The 22,732-nt window shown below is 38.6% G+C and overlaps 1 protein-coding gene across 2 annotated transcripts in view; it reads left to right on the top strand.

Annotated features, from left to right (window-relative positions):
• Positions 1-1,017: 1,017 nt before the first annotated feature.
• LOC124160809 (serine/arginine repetitive matrix protein 2) overlaps positions 1,018-22,732 on the top strand; it is a 328,640-nt gene continuing 306,925 nt past the window's right edge. Inside the window, exon 1 of one of the 2 annotated variants that reach the window (XR_006865241.1) lies at positions 1,018-1,505. Coding sequence is in view for 1 of the 2 variants with exons in the window: in XM_046536882.1 (XP_046392838.1) it covers positions 1,458-1,505 (48 nt within the window). In the remaining variant the exon portion in view is untranslated. The remainder of the gene's footprint in view (positions 1,506-22,732) is intronic. The other variant, XM_046536882.1, reaches the window with a different exon arrangement.

Here is a 22,732-nt window from a genome sequence, read left to right as displayed (position 1 = left end):
CAGGAATAACATAATACGGCATTTACGACCACAATTCAGTTCATAAATAGCCATTGAGAACTTTTACCATACCACACAAGAACAGTCAGAACTAAAATAGTAATATCATACATTCATCCGTTCATAAACAGCGATTGAAAACTTTTACGATATCACACAAGAACAGTTAGTACTAATTGTAAAATAGTAATTTCATATATTTATCTACCAATGTACTTACATTTCATGCTTCTAGATGATTCCGAGGTAACTGGGCTCTCTCCTCTTGTATAAAGTAACGTAAACAACGTGCGATTTGAGCAATGAAATCATAGCAACATGAACACACACAACAACGTCGACGCATGCGTCTCGCTCTTCAATTATTTTTAAAGTGTTAAAATCAGGGCCTTGGTTAAAATTATGAATTGATATACTTGAATTAGAATAAACTAGAACTAGATATATTCCTTTACATTAATGATAAAACTAGCATGGAGTATTCGAATCCTGATCGCTGATTTGTCGACGAAATATTTCTCAGAACGCATAGATATTTTCTTGAAAATATGATCAACATATTTCGTTGAACACATGTGGAGCATATGTCTACGTATATATGCTCAACATATTTCGTTGAAAACATGTGGAGCATATGTCTACGCATATATGCTCAACATATTTTGTTGAACACATGTGCAGCATATTTCTATGAAAATATGCTCAACACATCGTCTGAACATATGCTGGAAATATTTCGAGCATATGTTGAAAACATGTGGTTTTAAACATCTGCTGAACATATTTTCAGCATATGCTAATGTTGTGTGCAAAACATATTTCCCTGACATAATCTGAGCATATGCTCAACATTTCTTGTGCTACTAGGGTTATCATTAGTGGTGGTACTTTTTAGGCTGTGGATTGAAACCGATCGAAAGGAGGAACTACTTCCAAATGCTACCGTTAGATAGCGGCTCCGTCCTGAATTTCGGGATTTCGGCTTCACTTTCGTGGTCGACTTAAACGCCATGGAGGGCTAGAGGAGAGCTGCAGTAACAACCAAGCAGGCAACGAATGTCCTCGTTAGTCCACGCTGAGGTGGCTTACGGGAAGTTTCGTCGTAATGGCAGTAATGATGTGTGTGCACTAATGAAATGCTGTCCAATAGTTTTCACACTGTGATCCACTGTTGTACTGAAAGAGTATAGGATGTAACACTGTCGTCTGCTGCGGTAGCTGTTTTTCTTCATTCATGAACTGACCTTTGTCCTTTTTGACACATTAGCGGAGATCGCCAACTCTGTGGTGCGACAAGTAATGTCTTCTGCTCAATACGGTTGACTACGTTTCGAGTGCGAAGGAGTGAGAAGTTACTGTGCTGGAAAAGTGCTTCTAACAGCTGAGGGCAAGGAGTGAGTGATGGGATATGATAATTATTGGTGCTGCTGCAGAAAACTTCGTCCCGTAGCAGGAACATGAGCCGAGGGGGATACTACCTGCCCTGCCCACCAGTACTTTATTACGTGAGTATTCAGGTCTTTCTTTGTCTTTTAGTTTACTTATGAATGAAATTGGTTGAATTCTTACTTCAGAGCGAAGTTTTTTCCGTTTTAAAATTATGGCCGTGAATTTAGGTTGCATTCAATGTCAGCTAACCCTCATATTTTGGGTAATAACAGTGTCAATGTGGTTGTTATCGTTTCTCTTGTTGAGCTGTTTGCCGTATGTGTTTAACTCATAGTAAACACTTCCTGCGTTAGTGATATTGATCGATACATTTTTCGAAGTAACTTTCTATTGACGTTTGTCATGCATTAGCTGGGGCAGTGATCGAAGCACTGCATGTGCTCTGTCGCACATTGGATGACTCATGATGATTAAGTCGCGAAAGTCTCTTCAGTTGCTGTGTGTCAATGGACATTTTAGCCGCGTTTATTAAAACTGACGTGTTCAGGGCATATAGAGTGGAAATTCACTTCAAATGACAGCCTCGAGATTTACATTCCACAAATTTTTTATACCTAATATGGAAAATTGACGTTTTATGACATTATATGGTGATTTATGATGATACATGCACCAAGATTTAGTTTTTTGTTGTATTTCAGAGGAAAATCTAATAGGAAATGGTATGCAGTTTTTTAATTGATTTTCCAGTAATGTTAATAGTTCATTGTGTGAGGGTTTGAAGTTATTGTTATTGTATTCTAGTACGGAAAACGAAATCACTGTTGGCGTTTTCGAGGCATTGTGATTATTAAATACCCCCAACTCATTACTCCTAGTTAGGCTCATCGGGTTTTAAGGTGGTCGAGGTCTCCTTACTGGGCGTAAGTGGGCTCGGATACTTACCGGGGGCACAGTCTAAACAAATGTTTAGCCTGTGCCGGGGGTCTTGAAGGTTCCTTCCTAACCTCCCTAGTAAAATGTCTCTCTTGTATGTCTGATTTCTTACATGGCTGCCGGCGTTGTCGAGTGATAGCAATTGCCCACCTTTCTTCTTTTGTGCATTTTTCTGCACCCTTTAATTGTGTTTTTTATCCCAATGGTAATGTTGTAATGACGTCCCGTAAAATGGCCTTAAAATATCATGTTTACTGGTCAACGAGGAAAAAATATCATTTGCATGTAAACATTTGTGCTTGACTTGTAGTTGTATTAATTGCATTTGATTGGAGTGGTTATTTTACTTAGTTATTTTTCTATAGATGTTTCGAGCGTACTAACCGAATGATGTGTGTATGCGTAACATCATTATAATATTGAACCGAGATGGTGTCGCATTTTTGTTTTCACCGTTTATAGCTTTACATCAGTGGCGGATACAGATGGGGGCGAAGGGGGCGCGCCCCCCATTGTGGGCCCGCCTACAATGCTAAAAATTGCAGAATCACAATAATAACATTTTTATATCATAAGATGGCATTGTCTTGTATGTGCGTGTAATACTAAATAAATTTAACTAAAATTTTCTTAAACTCCGCACGTGACTTGATTCTTTTTTATTAGGATAAAGATATCTTTTGCGCCCCACCCTCGAGTTTTTTTTGTATCCGCATCTAGTTTACATGCTCAACAACACTAGAATTGATCGTGGAGATCCAATGTTTGTTGAACTGCAGCAACGGCCGAATAATTGCTGAATCTCTTGATGTTAACTGTAAACGCTCAAATCTACGATTTAAGCTCATTTTTCAGTGCCTGCGTTCTTAATCCACTTCTACTGATTGCTTGAATGAATCTGTAGAATTGCAAATCATTCTTGTCTTAATTATTACCCACCCTCCATTTGTTCTTGTGTTGCACTGACAAAGTTGTGAGTGAGCTATTTGCTCGGGAAATTTACGTTAATAATAGAAATACGTCTTTCTGTGGATAAATATTATTTTGGAAACGCACTACATTTCCATGTTTTAAAGTAATGGTTAAAAATAAGATTTAAAATTTTGAACATATACTAATAAAAATTGGTTTTTGCCTATGTCGGTGAAGAGCCAGGAATTATAATAATAAAAAAATCTAACCACTCCCAACAAACCCATACATACTCGCTTTAGTTTCGCGGGTCGTATCCTGAACTCATTCCACTTCCATTCTGAGGGGGTGCACTTCAGTCGCACATATGGGACATATGTTTTAGCATCGGCGCATATGTTTTAGCATTAGTCGATGAGAATGCCTCTACGGCCGGCTAAAACAAGTTCTAGCCATGTATTCTAGCTATTTAGATGATCTTTGGAACGTGTAGTTCCAAGTTATTATTATAAGATATCAATACGTATACAATTTTCCTTTGTTCTGTGAAAGTTTAGGTCTGGGACTAGTCTCTTTAGGAGTCGGCCATTGGCCTGATAATAGAGAATGTATGCTTGCCTTTGGAGTGGTCTCTGAAAAGAGGTGAAATGTACATATGCATGGCATAAGAAATTCAAGTGCTTCCCGGGAAAAGTGCCACTGAATACAGGTGGTCGCTATGCAAGTTCGTCTGAATGCTTTTGCTTGTCCAAATTATGAGTACCCTAATTTATTCTTTCTGGCATATGTGCGGAAAAGTCGTATTTGAATTGTCGTTCACGGCTAGACCTTCTTAATCTTCTTAATTGTTTGCGAGGGAATTGAATGCGGAAAGATACCTTTTCCCTTTAATTAATGCCGACATCAGATATGGGCAAAATACAGGCCGAGGAGCTTTTGAAATACAAAATACCGTTCAAATTACCGCGTAAAATGTATTTGAAGTGCAAAATATGAAATACCTTTAGCTTGGGTATTTGAAAAACAAAATACGAAGTGGTATTTTAATTACGTTTTAAAATACAAAATACATTTGTATGGATACTGAGAGATCTAAAAAAATACAGCCTGCCTTGGCACATTATGGATAATTGCAAGTATGAAGAATTCGACACTAACGAAATCGAAGTAATTTCTGAAGCATAATGTTACAGAAGTGTTATCAGAGCTACTTCAAAAGTATTTTACAGATACATTTTTTAATTTTAGAATGGGAAAATACCAAAAATCTGTATTTGAAACACCAAATACAAATTGAAAATATATTTCAAATACGTATTTTAAAATACTTGTATTTGAAATACTGCCCAGCACTGCCGACAATGACATATTTTCTCCATCCACCTTAGTAGGGTCCCTCTTCATGAATACCACCACAGGACTTCCTGGTTGATGCTGCGAAAGGAGAGCTTGCCTTATTTTCTTCGACCCCTGTGAATGTGCCGTCACCTATCCCTTTTATGACGGTGGGTTTCGCAGATTCAAGTTGACGTCATTCCTCGGGTCGTGCTTGACGGTGACGTCTTCCAGCGATCGAAAACCGGTCCCGGTATAATCACGGACTTCCAATCGAGAGTCGTCTTCTTGTTTCCTATTTCCTTCTCCTCACGTTTTCCGAATAAGTTTAACAGATTCAGGCTTCAATTGGTATAAGTTAAACACGTTTTAATAAATAAAAGATCGTAGCACTGTTCCACAGTAAATAAATTGTGGAAAAGTGCTACATTCTTTTATTTATTTAAATACTCACGTTTTCCCTTTGATGAGACGATGTTAAAATTTTCCAGTTGATCATTGGGATTCACCGTTTGATACATTTCGTGTTAACGTAAACTGAAGCTTGAAAACGCATTCCAAGGTATAAAACTTGACAAAAAGACAACAAAAAGGCACATCCCATAATTCATATCACGTCGGAGTATTAGCAAATAAATGCTGCAACTGAATTAGCGGATAATACGTATTACGCGGATAATATTCCGTACGGAATGGTGATCAATACAATTCCTGCTATTTATTTTCCGCGTATGTTATCGAAAATCGTCTTGAATAGAACGGTGGGTATTCTAAGCCGCAAGCCTTTGACGTTCCCAAGAAAACTATGTATATGAAAGAATCTCTTTGTTAAGTTCCAGAGATATTTCTGACCTAGGTTTCAACTACAATAGTCACTATCAAGGTACCTTCTTAATAATTTCCCTCTTGATAATGGTTGAGAATAAAATATCTCCAAAGAAATCTAAGATTACTAGCAGTAGCGGATCCAGCATAGGGAGTTAGAAGGGGGTAACCTCCCAGCAGTTGTGGTGGTAGGGTCGGGAAGGTAACGAAATTTGAGAATTTCGAGGCTTGTTACAACATTTTAAGTTTGTCTCATTACTAATTTTCCAAATAATTAAGTTTTAAAACAAACCTTAATGCAGATTAGCAGTAATTTTACCTTATGGTAAGTTTATATAATGCATTACGTTTTTATTCTTTGCCATAAAAGGTGCAAAACAGGAAGTTTTTTTTATCAGTTGTAGCTCGTTTACGTGAGCCTACTTGGGTTTTCGGGCCTCTCATCTCCTGTATATATTCGAAAACTGAACAAAATTAGCATGTTATCTTGTGTTAATTGGATACTACACTCTTGAATCTGCATTTTTTAATCTGACAGCATTGTTCCCCTGTCCCCCCTAAATTCGCCAATGAAGCCATTTGGCTTCATTGGCGAATTTAGGGGGGGAGGGGCGGTTCACGTACTCCCTACCCTAGCGCTTGAAAAAAGTATATAAAATTTTTAATACGGTTATCATTACCTTCCTTTTGTTTTGTTAATTAAAGAGCCTCAATAATTTAATTTCATATTAATGAATTTGATATTAAAATAAAGATAATATTTCGTACAGTAATTGTTTCGTCTTGTTTTTAAGCTCAAGTAATCATTTGCCTATCTGGCCCTTGTGCCCCCCAGTAAAATCCTGGATCCGTCCCTGAAATTCTTTATATTTTAATGTGCTGATGCGGTGTAGTAAAACTGTAGCTCTTCAATATTTTTAAAAATATTCTCCCTCATATGATTATTGGTTATGCCTTTTGTACAGGAGGATGTGTATTTTATTTTTGCAACGCGTGGGAGGTTGGTGGCTGTACTAAACGTTCAGCTGTCCATGACCAACGTATAAGTTGGCTACTGATGGGAAATGTCTCCCTCAATTTTATTTAACTTTCCTCTCAAGTGTTTTGTGTGTATTGCTGTTTAGGCAAGTAGATTTCGAGGCCGTTTTTAATTCGTCCTGTTTTTTTATACTTTCTTAGTTTCATTCGATCTCTCCATTTTCTCTTTTTGTTTCAAAGTGTAGGAAAAATTTCAATTTCTCATCGAAGGAAATACGTAGAATGTAATCTCGCGGTCATTTTCTGATAGAAAGCTGGTGTGTGTCATTAACTTGATTATTTCATGATTTCGGTGAAAGTGGTTCGAAGTATTTAGACACCTCTTGTTCCCTCCGCTCATTTATTCCTAACTATGGCCTCAAATATTCATTGCAATGACGCAGGACATATGAGAAAAAAATTATACACTGATTTTTTCTTCTTATTTACTTTTTTATTTTCCTAAACATAAACCTGATAGACCCTGTAAGTAACAATTATTTTTCGGTAAATCACATGTAATCAGGGATTCTACTATTAATACCTTTTTAATTTCTTGTAATTTGCAATTATGATATCATATTCTTTCTGTAGTACTATGCATGAAAGTTGTTAGTATGTGAGGTTGAGTGTTTTAGAATAATTTTAAGGCCAAGCCTGTTATTTCATATCGTTCACTTATTTCTTCGACATTATTTTCGATTACAACTATGGTGTGCGTAAAATAGGCGCTGAATTTTCTTATTGACGTTTATTCTATCTGTTGTCGTCCCTTTCAGTGATTCAGCCCGAAATATGGCTTGGGTTGGTGAGGTTAGAGTTCACTCCAGACTAAGCCACTGTTGAGAGCATTAAACACTATCAGGGTTGGGGGCATATCTTTTCCCTGTGGGCCACCTCTCACACCGAGTATTTTTTAAATGGGGTGTCTGTGGGCTTCAACTTAGATTTGAATTGGTGATTAATGCAAACTTGTAATAAACTTTACCCATATGTTACTGAAAAAAAGGCTTGTAAAGAACGGTGGGTATAATATTAGGACATTTCCCATGAAAATGTCAACTTTTTCTCACAAATTAAAATTTAGGCTGGAAATATTTTCTCTTTATAAATCAACAGCCAATTGATTGAATTTCAAGAAATCAATGCTTAAAATATTATTCACAGCCTTGCTAAAAGTTTTCAAACTATACTTCGATTCACAGAGCTTTGAAGATGTTTAAAATCATTACACTTAGGAGGTTGACCTCGCAGTAATTCCGTCACATGTCAATTATGGGCTTGTTTAGAAGGTATTTCGATAATTAATTTTGTTTATGTACATGAAAATCACCTTCATTAATGTTTTTTGATCATGCGCAGTTAAAATTTTCACAATTTTTTCGTATTTTACGATTCAATCGAAATAACCTATTGCATAGGTTTTCTCTAAAGGTAATTCCGTCACAAATGGAATTGCCCATTAACTAAGCCTTTTACGTTTATAAGAAAACGATGTATAGAATAAAATCACATCGTTCAGTTCCACAGACGTATCGTTATTACCAACCTAGGTTACCCTCTGTTCGCTAACCAGGCGCTATTGTTTCTAGGCTACCTTTCTCACCTAATGCTAGTTCGATGTGTGAATTTTTGGCCGTAGGGTAGAAACACCGTATCTATCCCGACACGTCTTCAATTTCAGATTCATTCGTTTGAACAAGCGTTTGCACCGTTAACAACAAAATGTTGTCCCTTTGATCTCGTAGATGCCGAATTATATTTATTGTTATACATATATTAGTCTACATCCCAACTTGAAATCCCGAAAAGTGTGACAGGTGGTATCAGGAAGAAGGAACTGGTTCTAATTACACCAATCAATCGTTTGCTATAAGACAAATCGGAGTTTTTATTCTAGCTACGTATAAAATAAACATTCAATGGTATGCGAGATAACTGTGGAGCCGCGAATTCATGCCTAAAGAAATCGATTGAAACTTTTTCAATTCCACGCAATTTTTATTTGGCAAACCCTGACCGGATGTCAACACTCAAATGTCAGTCTGAAAGGAAATACATCTTTTTCTTTTTTATTTCGAATAACACGAGTGCATTGAAACCGGTCGGGATATACCTAATGAAATATTGTGCGGATTTAACCACCACCACCCTCTCAAGTTTTACCCAAAGTCTTAGTGTACTCGAGCGCAGAACCAGTTGCCAGTGAATATGTAAACCACCTTTTCTGCGTGGATGATTATGCTTTTAATCGCACAATGGGGACATATTGGCTCGGCAAGTGTATAGGGATCCGCGTAAGTGAAGGACGTTGTGTGGATTTGACAAAATTTCAGTCTTATTTACGTAGCCACGAAATAAAACGTAGTGGTCAGAAAAAAAGTTATTCCTATGAGAATACCCAGCGGTAAGTCCATAAGCTTATTACAGTAAATAATTTCATCACCAAGATAGCTGATAATCTCAAATACGGGCTCGGTTTTATGATGAAAAATTCCGCGATGGAAAAAATATATTAAAATATATACAAAATTATGAAAATTGCTACCTGCAGTAAAAAATAAATATACATAAAAAAGGCAAATTTGATATTGATAAAATAAAAAAGATTATTAATATATACTGTAAAATATATGATTTTAGTTGGAATGTGAAAATTTACTGCTTCTTTGATTCCTGTCAAAATCTATTAATTTTATGTTTCTGCTAACACAATCATAACACTATACCCATAACATAGGCAAATACGCACAATATATTAATCAAATTGTTAAATGGCTGGTTGGGGTGAACATGGTATTCCAGGATAGCTGTAATGCGCCTACGGTGGTCGTTCTATGCTTGCGCTATTCCCCCCACTCTACCACGTACTCCGTGGTGATTGTTGTTAAAATTCAATCTACCAATTTCGGTGAATAGTTCCAATCACTGCGTCCTGTGGAGTTCTGGAGGATGTTGCCGTTACATTGTTCGCCATTGTCACCGTGTGCGTTTTGCCTTCTTTGGGTGCTCAATCCTTCCGGCCGACACCTTCGTACGGACTCACCCGCCCGTGTCCCTGCCGCCATGCCCCAGTTCTCCCGTTCGAGTCACCCGTGATGGGCTCCCCCAGATACGTGCCTTCCTCTCCGCCCCTTTGTCCAAGCTCGCCTCCGCATTTTTACTCCAAATATGGAGTTAATTTTTTTCCTTCGAGAAAGGAGGAACATCTTTCCCCTGCTCAAGCAGCGTGCACGAGTCGTATCTGTCCGTAGAGGTGTTGCGAAAGTCATCTTCGAGGTGGGGAAAGAACGCGAGTGAACTTTTATTTTTTTACAGCTTGACCATGGTTAACTTGCATCTACTAAATAGCCTGCAGGTCACAGCGGTTGGCGTATGAAGACGGTGTTGGAGCACTTGGTGTTGACTTGTAGGAGAATACTAAAATAATGTTGGTGCGAGTTTTGGGAGATTTGACCGTGGGCGGAGTTTACAGTTTTATGCTGGGACAGGGGGAGCAGCAATCCTGCCGAGGGTTTAGGGGTTATGGAATACACCCCAGTGAAACGGGTAGTGGCCTTCCCCCGGAACATTTGTTTAAATTAGCTTTAAATAACAGAATTTAATGTACTTTGTTAGACTATAATGTTTTGGAATTTCTACAAGTTTTGTATTTTTTCGGACAAATTTATCATTTAAGTTTGGGGAGCCAGACTCCCTCTGTCCCTCCAAAATTACCACCATGGATTTGACTGCTCGAGTTAGACTAGAGAAAATCTTTGGGTTATTCTTCTCAGAGGATAGTCAATCGTTTTTCCCGGAGCAGTAAATTCGGTATCGATATTGGTAACCTGCGTCGCCGTAACGACAGCGCAGCGTCGGAATTTCCCATCTCTTTAGCACCTGTCCCTATCCCGTCGGTGTCTGCCGGCTCCTTATCGCGGCGCTTCTTTTCTTCTTCCCTTCTTCTCCTCTTCCCGGAATAAAAGCATCGGTGTTATGAGCCTGGATCCCCATGGCCTCAAACTGAGTTGGCTGTTAATAACAACTTTATGATTTTAAGAACTTACTTTCGAGTCAGACGTTGGAGTTCCCAGAGAAAGAGGTGATTATTTTCGGTGCTCATTAAAATACGAAAAAGCATTTTTAGAAGTCTCGTGGAAACTACTTAATTATGTTAACTTCGGTTCTCGCAAATGCGAAATTTGATCGAGTTAGCGACGTTATTCTCCTTTGTAAGTAGAATTGCATTTTACGAGTTCAGTAATGAATACTGTAGTGGTTAGTCGGTCTTTAATTCGGGAATCATTTCTTTTCGAGCTTTTGAAAGGGAGCAGTCGTGATCAAGAATAATATCGGCCTCGTTCGTGTTGGGTGGGTGCAAGTGGGAACCCGGCCATGTGGATGAGAATGGATGTTTCATTGTCCCACCTCCCTCTCTGGAATTTTCAGATCATCCCCCTGGGGCATGCCAGCCATAAAAGGTGTCGGTGTGATGATTTCTTTTCCTACGTCAGAAAGAATAATATCGGATTCCGCAGTTAGTGGCTCAACCGACTGAAACCCCATCATCCAGAAAAAATTACACTGTGCCGCTGGCAGATTTTTTTTGTCCAGGAAATCGACCAACTCGGTCGAATATTCAGCATCGCAAGAACCTTGATGTTGCCATTGTGGCTTTCAATTCTGTACGTGCGATATATATGCCACGAACGAAATGCTCCCGTGACTCGGTAGCCCGGAAACCTGAAGGTACTCGATTTAATTCCCGGTTCAGGTGTTTTTTCCTGTGCAGGTGATACATACAATTACCAAAAAAATGGGTTGATTCTCCAATGAGTAACAGAAACCAATATATATTTGAAATATTATTTGAAATTGTATTGAATGAATGAATTAACACCTGAATTGACTTGAACTTTCCAAGTCAATCAGCACACTACTACACATAGACAGGGTTGCATTCTGTGTATGAACACGTATGTAAGTACTTGGTTAAAATCCTCCCAGACCTTTCGAAGTGGGACGTCACCAGATGACGGTGTCCCACGTCGAAATCTTGGTTGTACAGTGTTAAATTTATGTGGAGTTACAAAGTTTTCACATTTACTCTATATATCCGTCTATAGGTATGTATAAAAGAGGATGTCTGTTTGTCCGCTGTGCGTTTCCATACTTCTGCACTGTTTGCGACCGAAGTCAGGAGGTTACATCGGTGCATCTCATGCTCCCCAACCCCGTAGTGCTACTTTCGTTTGCGTCCAACGCGTAGTTTGCGTTGTTTTCTCATTACCGTTTGTTACGTCACGTCAAACAACTTCTGTGGTTGGAATTACTGCCGGGTAGGCACACATATTGACGCACTCAAAGGACTCTTACACTTGACTATTAGCCCTCTTGATGCAAACCTTTTTGCCGGGATATGCGTTCACACGACGTTTTTGATCTACGCACGTACGGACACACATAATGATCAATGTTGTGTAGCGGGGTATAAGTTATAACCTGATCTCGTGCCCGGTTTACGGAAATAGTTTTTTTTTCGATTGTTTGCTGCTGCATATGCACACCATCATCATAAGTGCTTTGTTCCGTTGCTTAAAAATTTTTCCATGTAACCATGAATTCCAAGTTTCCCACTTCCGTGTGATTTATTTTAATGTGATTTTCTAATGTACTGTGATGTATTGTACTAGATGACGGCTCTTAGAGCCGAAACGCGTCCTTAAAATAAATGTGGAAATGCGCAGAAAAACCTTTTATTTCAATTTGACTGAACCTCACGCTAACTTTCGCCCTAATTGCTACATGTTCTGCGTTAAATTTTTCTATGAACGCCGCCATTGACGTGTATGGTTCCTGAAACCACATGTTAAGTGCTTCCTACGAATAGTTTATTGCTAAATGTTTCTGTAAGTCAGTGACGTTGTCTTTCATAATTTTGGAAGCTGCCGGTTCAGCGAGGTGTTGGGTGTTCCTGCGCGAAGGGTCGGTCTTCGCCCGCGGGCGCCTCGTCTGATCTCATTCGCTTCGTCTGCCCCAGTCTCTCTCAGCGCCTGCAGTTTATCGCCTGATGAAAAGGCTAGTCGTCCGACCACCCTTGAGTTAAGGAAGGCCTTCGTCTCACATTTTTCTGCCTTCATATTTTCTTCTTATCCCGCCGACCTCAGCAAGAGTTTGTGTCCCACTTAACTCACCTTTCCGTCTGCTGCATGCTGGCTGCTTTACATGCGGTCGTAATCGCTCGCGCATTGCCAGGGGTTGCTCCGTGTTCCCGCGAAATAATCAAAAGGAGGACACTCTCGGCGGAAATCATAGCACTCGTGTAATATAATTGATTGGTATTCTGTTTTTGTATGAAAAAAATATGCTGAAGTTATGACATGAAAATAAGGAGAATAATATACCTACGCTTAATTTGAGTTCTGTTGTTACGGCGCGCCGTGCTGGCATTAGTGAATAACCTTGAAATATCCGTAAGCTTTTTTTAATGTCGTTAATTATAACGAAAATCGCCCCGCGGTAATGCAGGCCACCAAAATGGCAATTTTCATTTTTGTGGTATATTTTAAGCAAGAGGATCCAGTGGTGTGACTAGGAATATGCTGTGGGTGGGATGGGAGGGTCTGGGGGTGAGCCTCCCCTCCGAGCAACAAGGGGTCCTGGAAAATTTAGGAAAAATTACATGCCTGAAAATACATTTTACATCATTTTGACACTTAAAATTTCACTTTGAGTAAATGTAGTAATTATATGTCAAAACTAAACAATAGTTTAAAATATTTTTTTAAATATCTCTGAGGCTTTGGGGGGGATCTATTCCCCTCATCCCCCCTCATAGTTACGCCATTAAGAGGAGCTATGTAAACATTTCCTCACACGAAAAGTTTGGAAATCTTTTTTCGTATTGCATACGTAATTTCGATATTTAATTACTCTTCTACCCCTCGGAAATTGAGATATACCTTTCGGCCATTTAAAAAATCAAAGAATGGGTAGAATTTAATTTTAAAAAGCTATTTGTAATGCCAAGATGTCGTTCTTTTTATAAAAAAAAATGAAATGTACAAATTAAATATTTGTTTCGTGACGAGATGAAGAAGACGACCGTTTCGCCGTTCTCATAGATTTCGCGTGTTCTTCTTCACTCTCTCGACCGTATAAGTTAAAAGTTTACGTTTAAACAATTTTGAATGATTCATTGTTGCAGTCAATAAACAATGAGTAAAACGATATGTGTCTCGACCCTATGGAGCTTAGGCAGAATTTCATACTAATGCTTTAAGTTCAGCGTTTTACCTTTTTCGCGCCGATAGTAGGAACGATAAGAGGTAGTGTTCTGTTTACGCTTATTGTCAGTCATTTGAAATGAAAGTAATTTTCAGACATACCCATTTCTATCAATGAAGTTTCCCAAAAAAACTCCCCATGGCAGAAATTTGTTAGCACTCAAGGGCCAGCAACTTTCAATCGAATTCGAATAACGTTTTTTCATCTCTTTCGTATTTCCTTTTGGCGAGCCTGCTACCATTAGTGATCGCGCTAATTCTATCCGTAAGTTCAGCAGTTTCCTTTTGCGTAAGAATGTCTCCGCCCCGAGTGTGGGATGATAGATGTTGTGTGTTCAAAAAGGGGAGGCTCAGTGGGCATAATTATAACTGTGTGTAACCGTCCGAGAATCATGGAAGGTCCATTAGGTGTCTCCTTTTATCATTTAGGAATTCTTCTCCTTCTTCCGAGGCAAGATGATTGGGCTCAGCGGCTAATGAAGGTCATCTGAAAGAGGAAAATAGATTAATAGAATTAAGCCCGTGTTTAAGGCAGAAAATCATGCGAAATTATAATACAAACCATGGTAACTTCATTAAGAAGGCAGCAGTCCGTTCCGTTGAAACTTGGTTTCTGTTGCAACTTTGGGTGCATTTTAATTTGTTTTCAAAAAAGTCCGTAGTGGGTTGATGAGTTTATCCGAATGAGCGATCCATTTATTGTAAATATATACTCTATAACATTTACAATGCTGAGGAATGGCATCAGAAAGTTTTGAATTTGATATATCACATAATTACGAATATAAATTTCAGTTAATGGCCCTAATTACAGCTTATATTTATCCGTGTAATTAGGATCGCTATGCCCGTCTGCGACGCGAGTGGCGACTTAAGTTAACTCATTTCAATGCGCGTTGGGCGATTACTCATGTAGAGGCTGACTGGATAATCTTCCATTGTATTATTCGTGATCCAAACCAACCATCGGCTTGAATCGCTGAGTGGGGATGCATTTATGTCCAGTGGTGTATGTTATGCATTAATGTGACCTTGTGTGAGCACTTTGGCGTCGCAAGCGATGATGAGTCGCGAGAAGGTTCGGCAACACCGAGGCGATTCGCAACGTCGAGTTAATTCGGCGTGATTGAATGAGTCTGACCGAGGCCGACAATAGGGCCGATGCGGGATGGTCAGCTGGCGACGAGTCTCTCTGCAACCTACGATTAACCTTTATTATCGACTTTTCCTGCTTCCTCTAATAAATTTTCTCTCAAGTTGCGAGTGTCCGAGGGTTATTAATGCAATCCTACTCCCGTCTGTTACGTCCGTATAATCGTCCGTTAATCCTCGCTGAAATTCTCACCCACTCCGCGGAAAAGGGCTTATCATATCGTTAGGGAAAATGTTGCTATTCATATAGATCGCTATATTGGGAAAATTGCGCAGATAGTCGGGGATTAGGGTTTCGAAATCCCCCAGTGCTATTACAGTATTATTAATGGCAAAATAGGCGTAAATTAGTAATCCGTTCGTAAATCTCCGACTTGTGGAATTATTACCTTCTTGCTTGAAATACCAAAGTCATGGTTTGTTTGTTTATATGGTAGTTGTTGACTGTCCTGCCTCGCCCTTATTATTTGTCTTTTCAAATGGCTGGAATTAATAGGTCTTGGTGTTTGTTTAAATCACTCGGGTGGCGAGATAGTGCGATACATAGCTAAAAATTTGGGTTAGGTGTTGACTGCAATTCGCAATGTTAACATTGGTTTGAGTAATCAAACTGTTGGAGAGGTGAAGGATGATTAAAAGATGATCCACTTAAAGTTGAAACCGTTGATTATTCTTAAGAATTAAGTTATACTTTATGAAATTCTGGTCCTCTACCCCTAATATTGATTACCATTTTCTTTGGTGCGAGGTGTTTCCTATTGGTTACCATGGATATTTCAACATATACTATTATCAGTGGTAGGCAAATTTTCCTCAAACAAGGGGTATAATTACCACCGGTTTTGTCGCAGTTTGTAGTTTTATATTTTTTTGGGTGGAAAGTCGCCATTTTGTTTTATTAAAATGCTAGGACTACCACCAGATTAAACTCGGAAACACAATATGTGCTTCTCCTAATTTGCATTGAGTATCTGTTTAACTAATCAGCTCTACACAATTTTGAGTCTTTATAAATTAATGAAATTGAAAGCACTGCAGAGACTTTGTACGCAGTCACGTGCACGGGGCAATCGGGAGATCGGGGTTCGGATCCCGGCTAAGTCAACTATTTTTTCTTTGCGAATTTCGTCCGTTGGTGTATTTAATGAAATTGAGTTTAATGTTCTTGTTTTAGCTATCTAAAGTTCTTTTTAACGGTTTTTCCTTCTTTCGTATTTAATGGTGTGCTTTATTCATTTGGCGTCTATATTCATTTGGCGTTTGCGAAATTGAATGCGGAGCAACAGACCCAATATATGAATGGATATCATTTCTCGTGATGTCAGTCTTTGATTTTTTAGCTTGTTTTTCTCTCCGTGTATTTGCAAAAACAATTGAAGGAATCTTTTCAAATGTTTTCCTTGATTCGTCATTATCTCCCATACTTACTCTTTTTCCCCTCATCAAAATGGGAAGTAATCTGCCTACTGCTTATAGGAAAATGTTTTTCTTTCGTTTTCTGGAATTAATTGTTGTTTGTGTGGCCGTTGCGTAGCCTGTATCTTCTGTGCTAATGCTGTTGTTGAGGATTTATTTCTCCAAATTTCAGTCAGTTAAGGATGAAGTAAGATTCTGATTAACCTGAAAATCATTTGTAGCTCCGACTATACATTACCGATATCACTTATTGATGAAGGTATGGTCCATAGAGGACATCGGGTGTCACCGTCACTTTTTTGGTCCTCGGAGAACTGTGTGAGGCTCTCTCCACTCGCGGAGGTCGAGCATCTGCGCGTGTCCGTAACTCATTATAATTTTTGCCTTCCACTTGACAGGTATTGATTAAACTCCACGTCAGATTTTCGAGGAATAAATTTCACATTAAATTTTTCTTCTTGATTTAAATCAATCATGCTTTTATTTTCAGCCGACAGTCTTTGTAATCAGTTAAGCTTCCTCTGCGTAGTTCGGAGAAGCCCTTTTTAGCTTTTCTAAACCGAAGAAGCTATGAATCTTCTTCGTGTATCTTGTTGCTACGGTAATGGAAGTGTCGACAAAGATCTATGTCGCGTTCTCTCGGTCGAGTTCAGTGTTCACGCCTCGTATCGTAATATTTCTCTTTGTTTTTACGTTGATAGTAAATCGTTGCTCAAGGTTGTTGGAGTTTTAATCTATATTAAAAATTGAGATTCGCTTGCTCTCAATAGTTTATATTTTATATCCGGGTCGTTGCCTGATTCCCATTTGATGAACTTACTTGTACGCTCTACTACCAGTCAAGAACCACATGATTTTGCTATTTCTACTGCGATAGCAGCTGATTGCAAGCTGTGAACTAGAAATGTATACGTAGTTAAGTTTAACTGTAAAGTTGACATTCTTTAGCCAGGTATTCTTAATTTCGATTTATATTTTGTTTCCAAGCCTTGAAAAGAATGGTTGGTTCTTGAACTTTGGAGTTTATTCAATAATAAGTCGGAATTTGTTAAGAAGTAATGTCAATGCTCGGTAGAAACAAAATGTTGTTCTTTGTTTCTCGAACATATAGTCAATGTTGCATTCACCTTTTTAGTTTAAGGATATCATTGCTATGTCACTAATTGGATCCCCATTTACGATTTTGACACGCTGACATGGTTTTCGCAGAACAAAAGGTCTCACAACCAGATGAATTTTAATTGTTTTTGAGGCTGGATTCTTTCGAATAACGGTTCTAAAATGGTTATCACCTCCATCTCTTTTTTCATTCGTGATCAAATATGCGCATTTTATGTCGTGCTTCTGAAGATAGATAGTTCCTTAGGTGGACTAGTTTTACAGCTTTTGGTTTACTTCCTAAAACAGGTTATGGCGAATAGAAAACTTAAAATTCCTTTCATAATTCTAAATTTTTTTGTGATCAATTACTTGAATGGGAAGGTTTAGGCTTATTGAATGTAGTCCTACCAAAAAAGTAAACTTTTTAGTAGGGATTATTAATGAGGCTGCTTGATGCAGAAGGGTTCGGCCATGCTCTATTCTTTGTCCACATTGCCTGCAGGGTTTAATGCAGCTGGCTCAACTTTGGGACAGAGTTATTTATTGTTACCGTCAATGAAATCATAGAGACTAATTGGCAGTCTTTCCAGGAAAACTCAGATTGCGTTAAACTAGCCCGGTAATACCTAATAAAGTAGTCACAATTTATTTTCGTTTGATTTTTTTTCAGCACAGTGGGTGAGTTAATGGATGAAAGAAAAGTCGTAACTTTTGAAAGTGTAATTTTTTAAATGCTGATTAATAAAAGCTGAGAAATGAAGTTCTTGACCGGAATGGTAATAGGCGTTGTAACTGATTCCTTTCCTCAATAGCCTCGCAAAGGGAATGTCTTAAAAGTTATAATATGAATGTCTTAAAAGTTATAATATATCGGAATAGAGATTGTGACGTTACAAAATGTATGGTTGTTTCTTTTTCCCTTAGGATTTTCGCCGTAACGTTTGGGGTTTTGAGATAAATGGGGGAACGGGAAAGATGGAATTCATCACGTTTACCCCATTCCCGCTGTGAGAGTAGTGGTTGAAATATATGAGGCAGCTGTATAAGCCGTTTTCTGATTTTCTACAATGTGAGGAATGAGTATACGGGCTCAGTTCAGGGCCAGCCCACCTCACACTCACATGATGGAAGTTTATTCAAGCCTTGCTGAATATTTTTCCTCCAGGTCCTCTTGTTCTCCCAAATAGTCAGTCGTGTACTTGGAGCTTACGTTCTTCTAAAAATAAGCTTGGTCTTAGTATCTTTTATCTCAATTTTCAGGATATTCCTCATGTCGACAGTGTTTACAGTGCAAAAGGGAAATTTTCTTTATAATTTGCTTAAAGAGACGCATTGTTGCTAGTTATCTTATTATTCACACTTAATCTTGGTACTGAAAATTTATGCATGAGCAAAGTTAGAGAAGTACAACTACAGAAGTACTTGTCTTATGTATAGAGATTTTGTGGGAGAGTTAGCTTAAGGGCTGGTATAATATTATCATCTATGAATTTGGGGGTTGGTCCCCTTGATTACGTTATTGCTCAAAATTGCGACGAATTCTGGTTCGTGTGGTGAATTTAATGGACTACCATTTTTTAAGCAATAAATATGGCGGCGTCATTGAAATATTAATTATCATAGCAAGCGCAGGTAAATATTAATTTGGCGCATTTAGATTGTGGGGTGAGAAATAATAATGATAATGATTTATTTACTCCCAAAATTTTGATTTTACAACTGATAATAGCAAAAGAGAGGGAGATTTAATTGGTTTCCAAGGTCATAAGGAAGTCAGGGAATCGCCTCAAAGGTGTCAGAATTGAGCTACCATCAAATAGTAAAAATCTATGCCAAAAAAATAATGCCGTGAATATTACATTGGCGTTTTAAAGTATCATAAAAAGTGTCCAATCGTTCATTGAGAGAAAAGCCAGTCTTTGGCAAATCTTAAAATTTCATATGAGACTTTAACTTGTTTAATTTAGCGGGCAACAAATCTGCTTCCCTCCCAGATTTCGAGGATGTAGCATGACGACATTGGGAGAACTGCCAGTATAAAAGGGATTTTGTAGGTCTGGAAATAAGGGAATAGTTAGGGGAATGGAAATGGGCGAGGGGAAAGTCAGGGAATCTCCTCAAAGGTGTCAGGGAAAATTTTTTCCTAGGCGCGAAATCCAACAGAACCGTTGCGCCGCGGCGCGCCGTTAGTTGGATGAGGACCTTCATTTTTGTTGCTTTTATTTGTCTGAAATTAAGTTTGGAAGTTATTGTTTTTTGTGTGTTCATTGTGGAGATTAGCGTTTAAAAATAATTGGTGTATTACTGGTGTATTGTTGGTGGTTTTTTTTTAATTTGTCTCACTCATACTCTTCGAAAATGTTATGTAATGGTCAAAGGGTTATTGTGAAAAAGTTAGGGGCCATGAAAGAAGATTGTTTTGTGGGATAAGTCGGGGACTTTGAATTTAGGAATCTTATAACTACTCATTGGTACGGAAACAATGGGGTAGTAGTGCCCTTCGATAATTTTATTAAAACGCGCGTGCATACAAGTCTCGTTGGTAGCCAATGGATTGATAACTCCATTAATGATTTCGTTTCTGATTACTATTAATTACTATTCTGCTATGCGTGCCAATTTTACGGCCGTGGCCCGCGTTTAGTGCCACCGGTGGAGTGTGGGTGATGGCGTGATCGAGGGAGGGGTCTTTTTAAAGTTGGCAGCGGAGGAGGCGGGGGCGGTCGTCTTGCTTTATATCGATGGGTTTGGCAACACTGCCTCCCCTCCGATACCCCATCCCAGCTCTCTCTTCCCCCCTTGCACCCACCCGCTCTCCCCCACTCACCCATGATTCCAGACTCCTGTAACGCCACGGTTTGCTGCGGCGCGGGAGGGTTGGGTGGGGGCCGCTAGGCTTTACAGGGAGAAACGTGGTTTGGGGAGGATCGATTCATGTGACCGCCGTCTCGGCCCGTGCACTGCCGGAAAAGGCCCTGCCCCCTCCACTCCTCACCTGGGGTGCGTTCCGAATCACGCATCATGTGCATCGATGCGCATGAGGCCGTTCCGAATCACGCATTGATGCGCATCGATGCGGCCCCGGAGCGAGCATTTTTCGAGGTTCCGGAAGCATCAACTCGCATCGGCTCGCATCAGAAATTCTTGATGCAGTTGATGCGAAGGCGAAAATGGGCGCAACCTTTAAAAATGTGACTGGTGTTTTGTGTTTGCATAGGGTGTTTACACGACTGTATTTTGCTTCTACTATCGTAGGAAAGAGTTTAAGGAGTTATAGATATTAGTTTTTGAAATAATTAGTCCATATAAAATTGAAAATGGGAAAATGTATATTCGTTGCGTTGAAGTGTGCGTGTATGTAACTTGTTTACAGCCGTTATTAATTTCATTGGTGGTAAAAATGCAAAATACGATCTATAATTTCACACATTGATATGCTGGTGTGGTAGTTTTAACCGTAATGTTGCTTCTGTACACTAACTTGTGGAAATTTTCGACACTTTAACGTTATATTGTGAAAAGATAAGTTGAAAAGCTACATCAGGGAGTGTTCATAGCACAGAGACTGTGGTTTATAGTATAATAGTATCTTCAAAATAACAATATAAGACTTTGTTCGTCGAAATATTACAATTGCTTACGCTTTGCATAATCTCACTGGTCTATCATTTGAAGGCATATATGTTGCAAATTATTGCCATTTTGCCAAACGTTTATTAGCTATTTAATGTGCGAAACTATACATTCATTGCAAGTGAATTTCTTCGGTAGGTACTAAAATTATTTTCCCCTGCTACAGAGATTAGTTCACGTTATGGTACCACAAGTAAAGGGACATTCAGGGTAGTGATGCCGTGATAAATAACATCATCAATTAATTTATTTATGCAAGGATCATGGATGTGTGCTTGATTTACATGTACACTGCAGTGATGTGTGCTTGAAGAACCCCATCGAGTTGATTGAGTATTCAGTGTGTTTATATATTCAGTGCAATTATTTTGTTCATAGCGTGTGATTTGGTAAGCCCGGATAAATACGTATTGCAGCACTGCAGTTAGTTTATAAATTGGCTCCAAATACTCTTTAATCGACGCATTGATGACGCGGCCAACTTACTTTCAGTGTCCTCCTAAATGCTATCCAAGTAAAGGCACACTTCTATCAATGTTATCAAAAGTAATGGGTTTCCAAAATGGTTCTCAGTTGAACTTGGGTATTCGTCTTAAGAAGCTGCATCATATGATATCAAACATTGAAAAGTAAACAAAAACATTGAAAATCGGAAATCGCCATAACTATAGTTATTACCGGTTTTCAATGTTTACGTTCAACTTTAAGTCATAATTACACCATATAAAATTTTGTAAGATCAGAAGGAAATGCTAAATTCTATTTGATGAATGCCACTCTAAGTAAATGGACAATTCCCAACTATTCAATCCACAAAATGTACTTAATTTTCTTGTGATTAAGGCTTTTTTTATGGGCTCGGAACAGTAGAATATGTACCTATGTTGAAAAATGAGACATTGACCTACACTCCAAGAACTATTTTAACATGTTGTAGCTATTTATTTCTTAACTTTGCAACTAGGTTACAAGCACAACAACCTCCCTTCAACTAGTTGCTTCCATCAGCTACAAAATTCTATTCATTAATGCAGTTCAAATGCTTGCCATTGTTAAGCCCATTTGGAAGCACATTTGCTACCATATTTTGTTGACATGTAATCAGCAATTATTTTTTCCTTTGGCAACAGAGTTTTTAACAAAATGATGTCCAACCTCTGTTCTTTGACCTTCCATGCACCACACCAGTACCAAGTTTTTAATGCAGTTCTTTCCAATGATTTCTTTTACAATGCTGGAGAGTACAATACCATTTTTTGCTCCAGTTGCCTAACTTACATACTCGCCTTCTATTGTATACAATGCCACTGCACAGCACTGCTTTTTGTTTTCCCAAGCCACTGCTCCATTAACTAACTTGTCATGTATCCAGTACAGGACACTCAATCTATTTTGTCAATGGCAAAGTCAGCATTTTTGTATCCTTTCAGAAATGTTCGTGACTAAGAATAAGACATAAGATAATTTATAGTTCCCATCAAATATCTTAATATACTCTTTGCATATGCCCAGTATTGCATTGTAAAATCATCAATAAACCTTCTTAACTTTGACACTGCAAAGACACGATCTGGCCTTGTAAAAATCATTGCATACATAAGACAACCAATCAAAACTAGAAATGGAACATCAGGATAAGTTTTTGGGTCACTGCAGGAGCTACATTCAAACCTGCTTTTATGAGACAAAGGTTGATTGCAGGTCAAGTTAGTAGATGACAAGGAGATTATGTGATCTGGTAGTTTTCG

This window comes from Ischnura elegans, chromosome 6 (assembly GCF_921293095.1).
Source record: "Ischnura elegans chromosome 6, ioIscEleg1.1, whole genome shotgun sequence".
In the NCBI taxonomy this organism is placed as follows: domain Eukaryota; kingdom Metazoa; phylum Arthropoda; class Insecta; order Odonata; family Coenagrionidae; genus Ischnura; species Ischnura elegans.
This window is presented reverse-complemented; position numbering and strand designations above follow the sequence as displayed.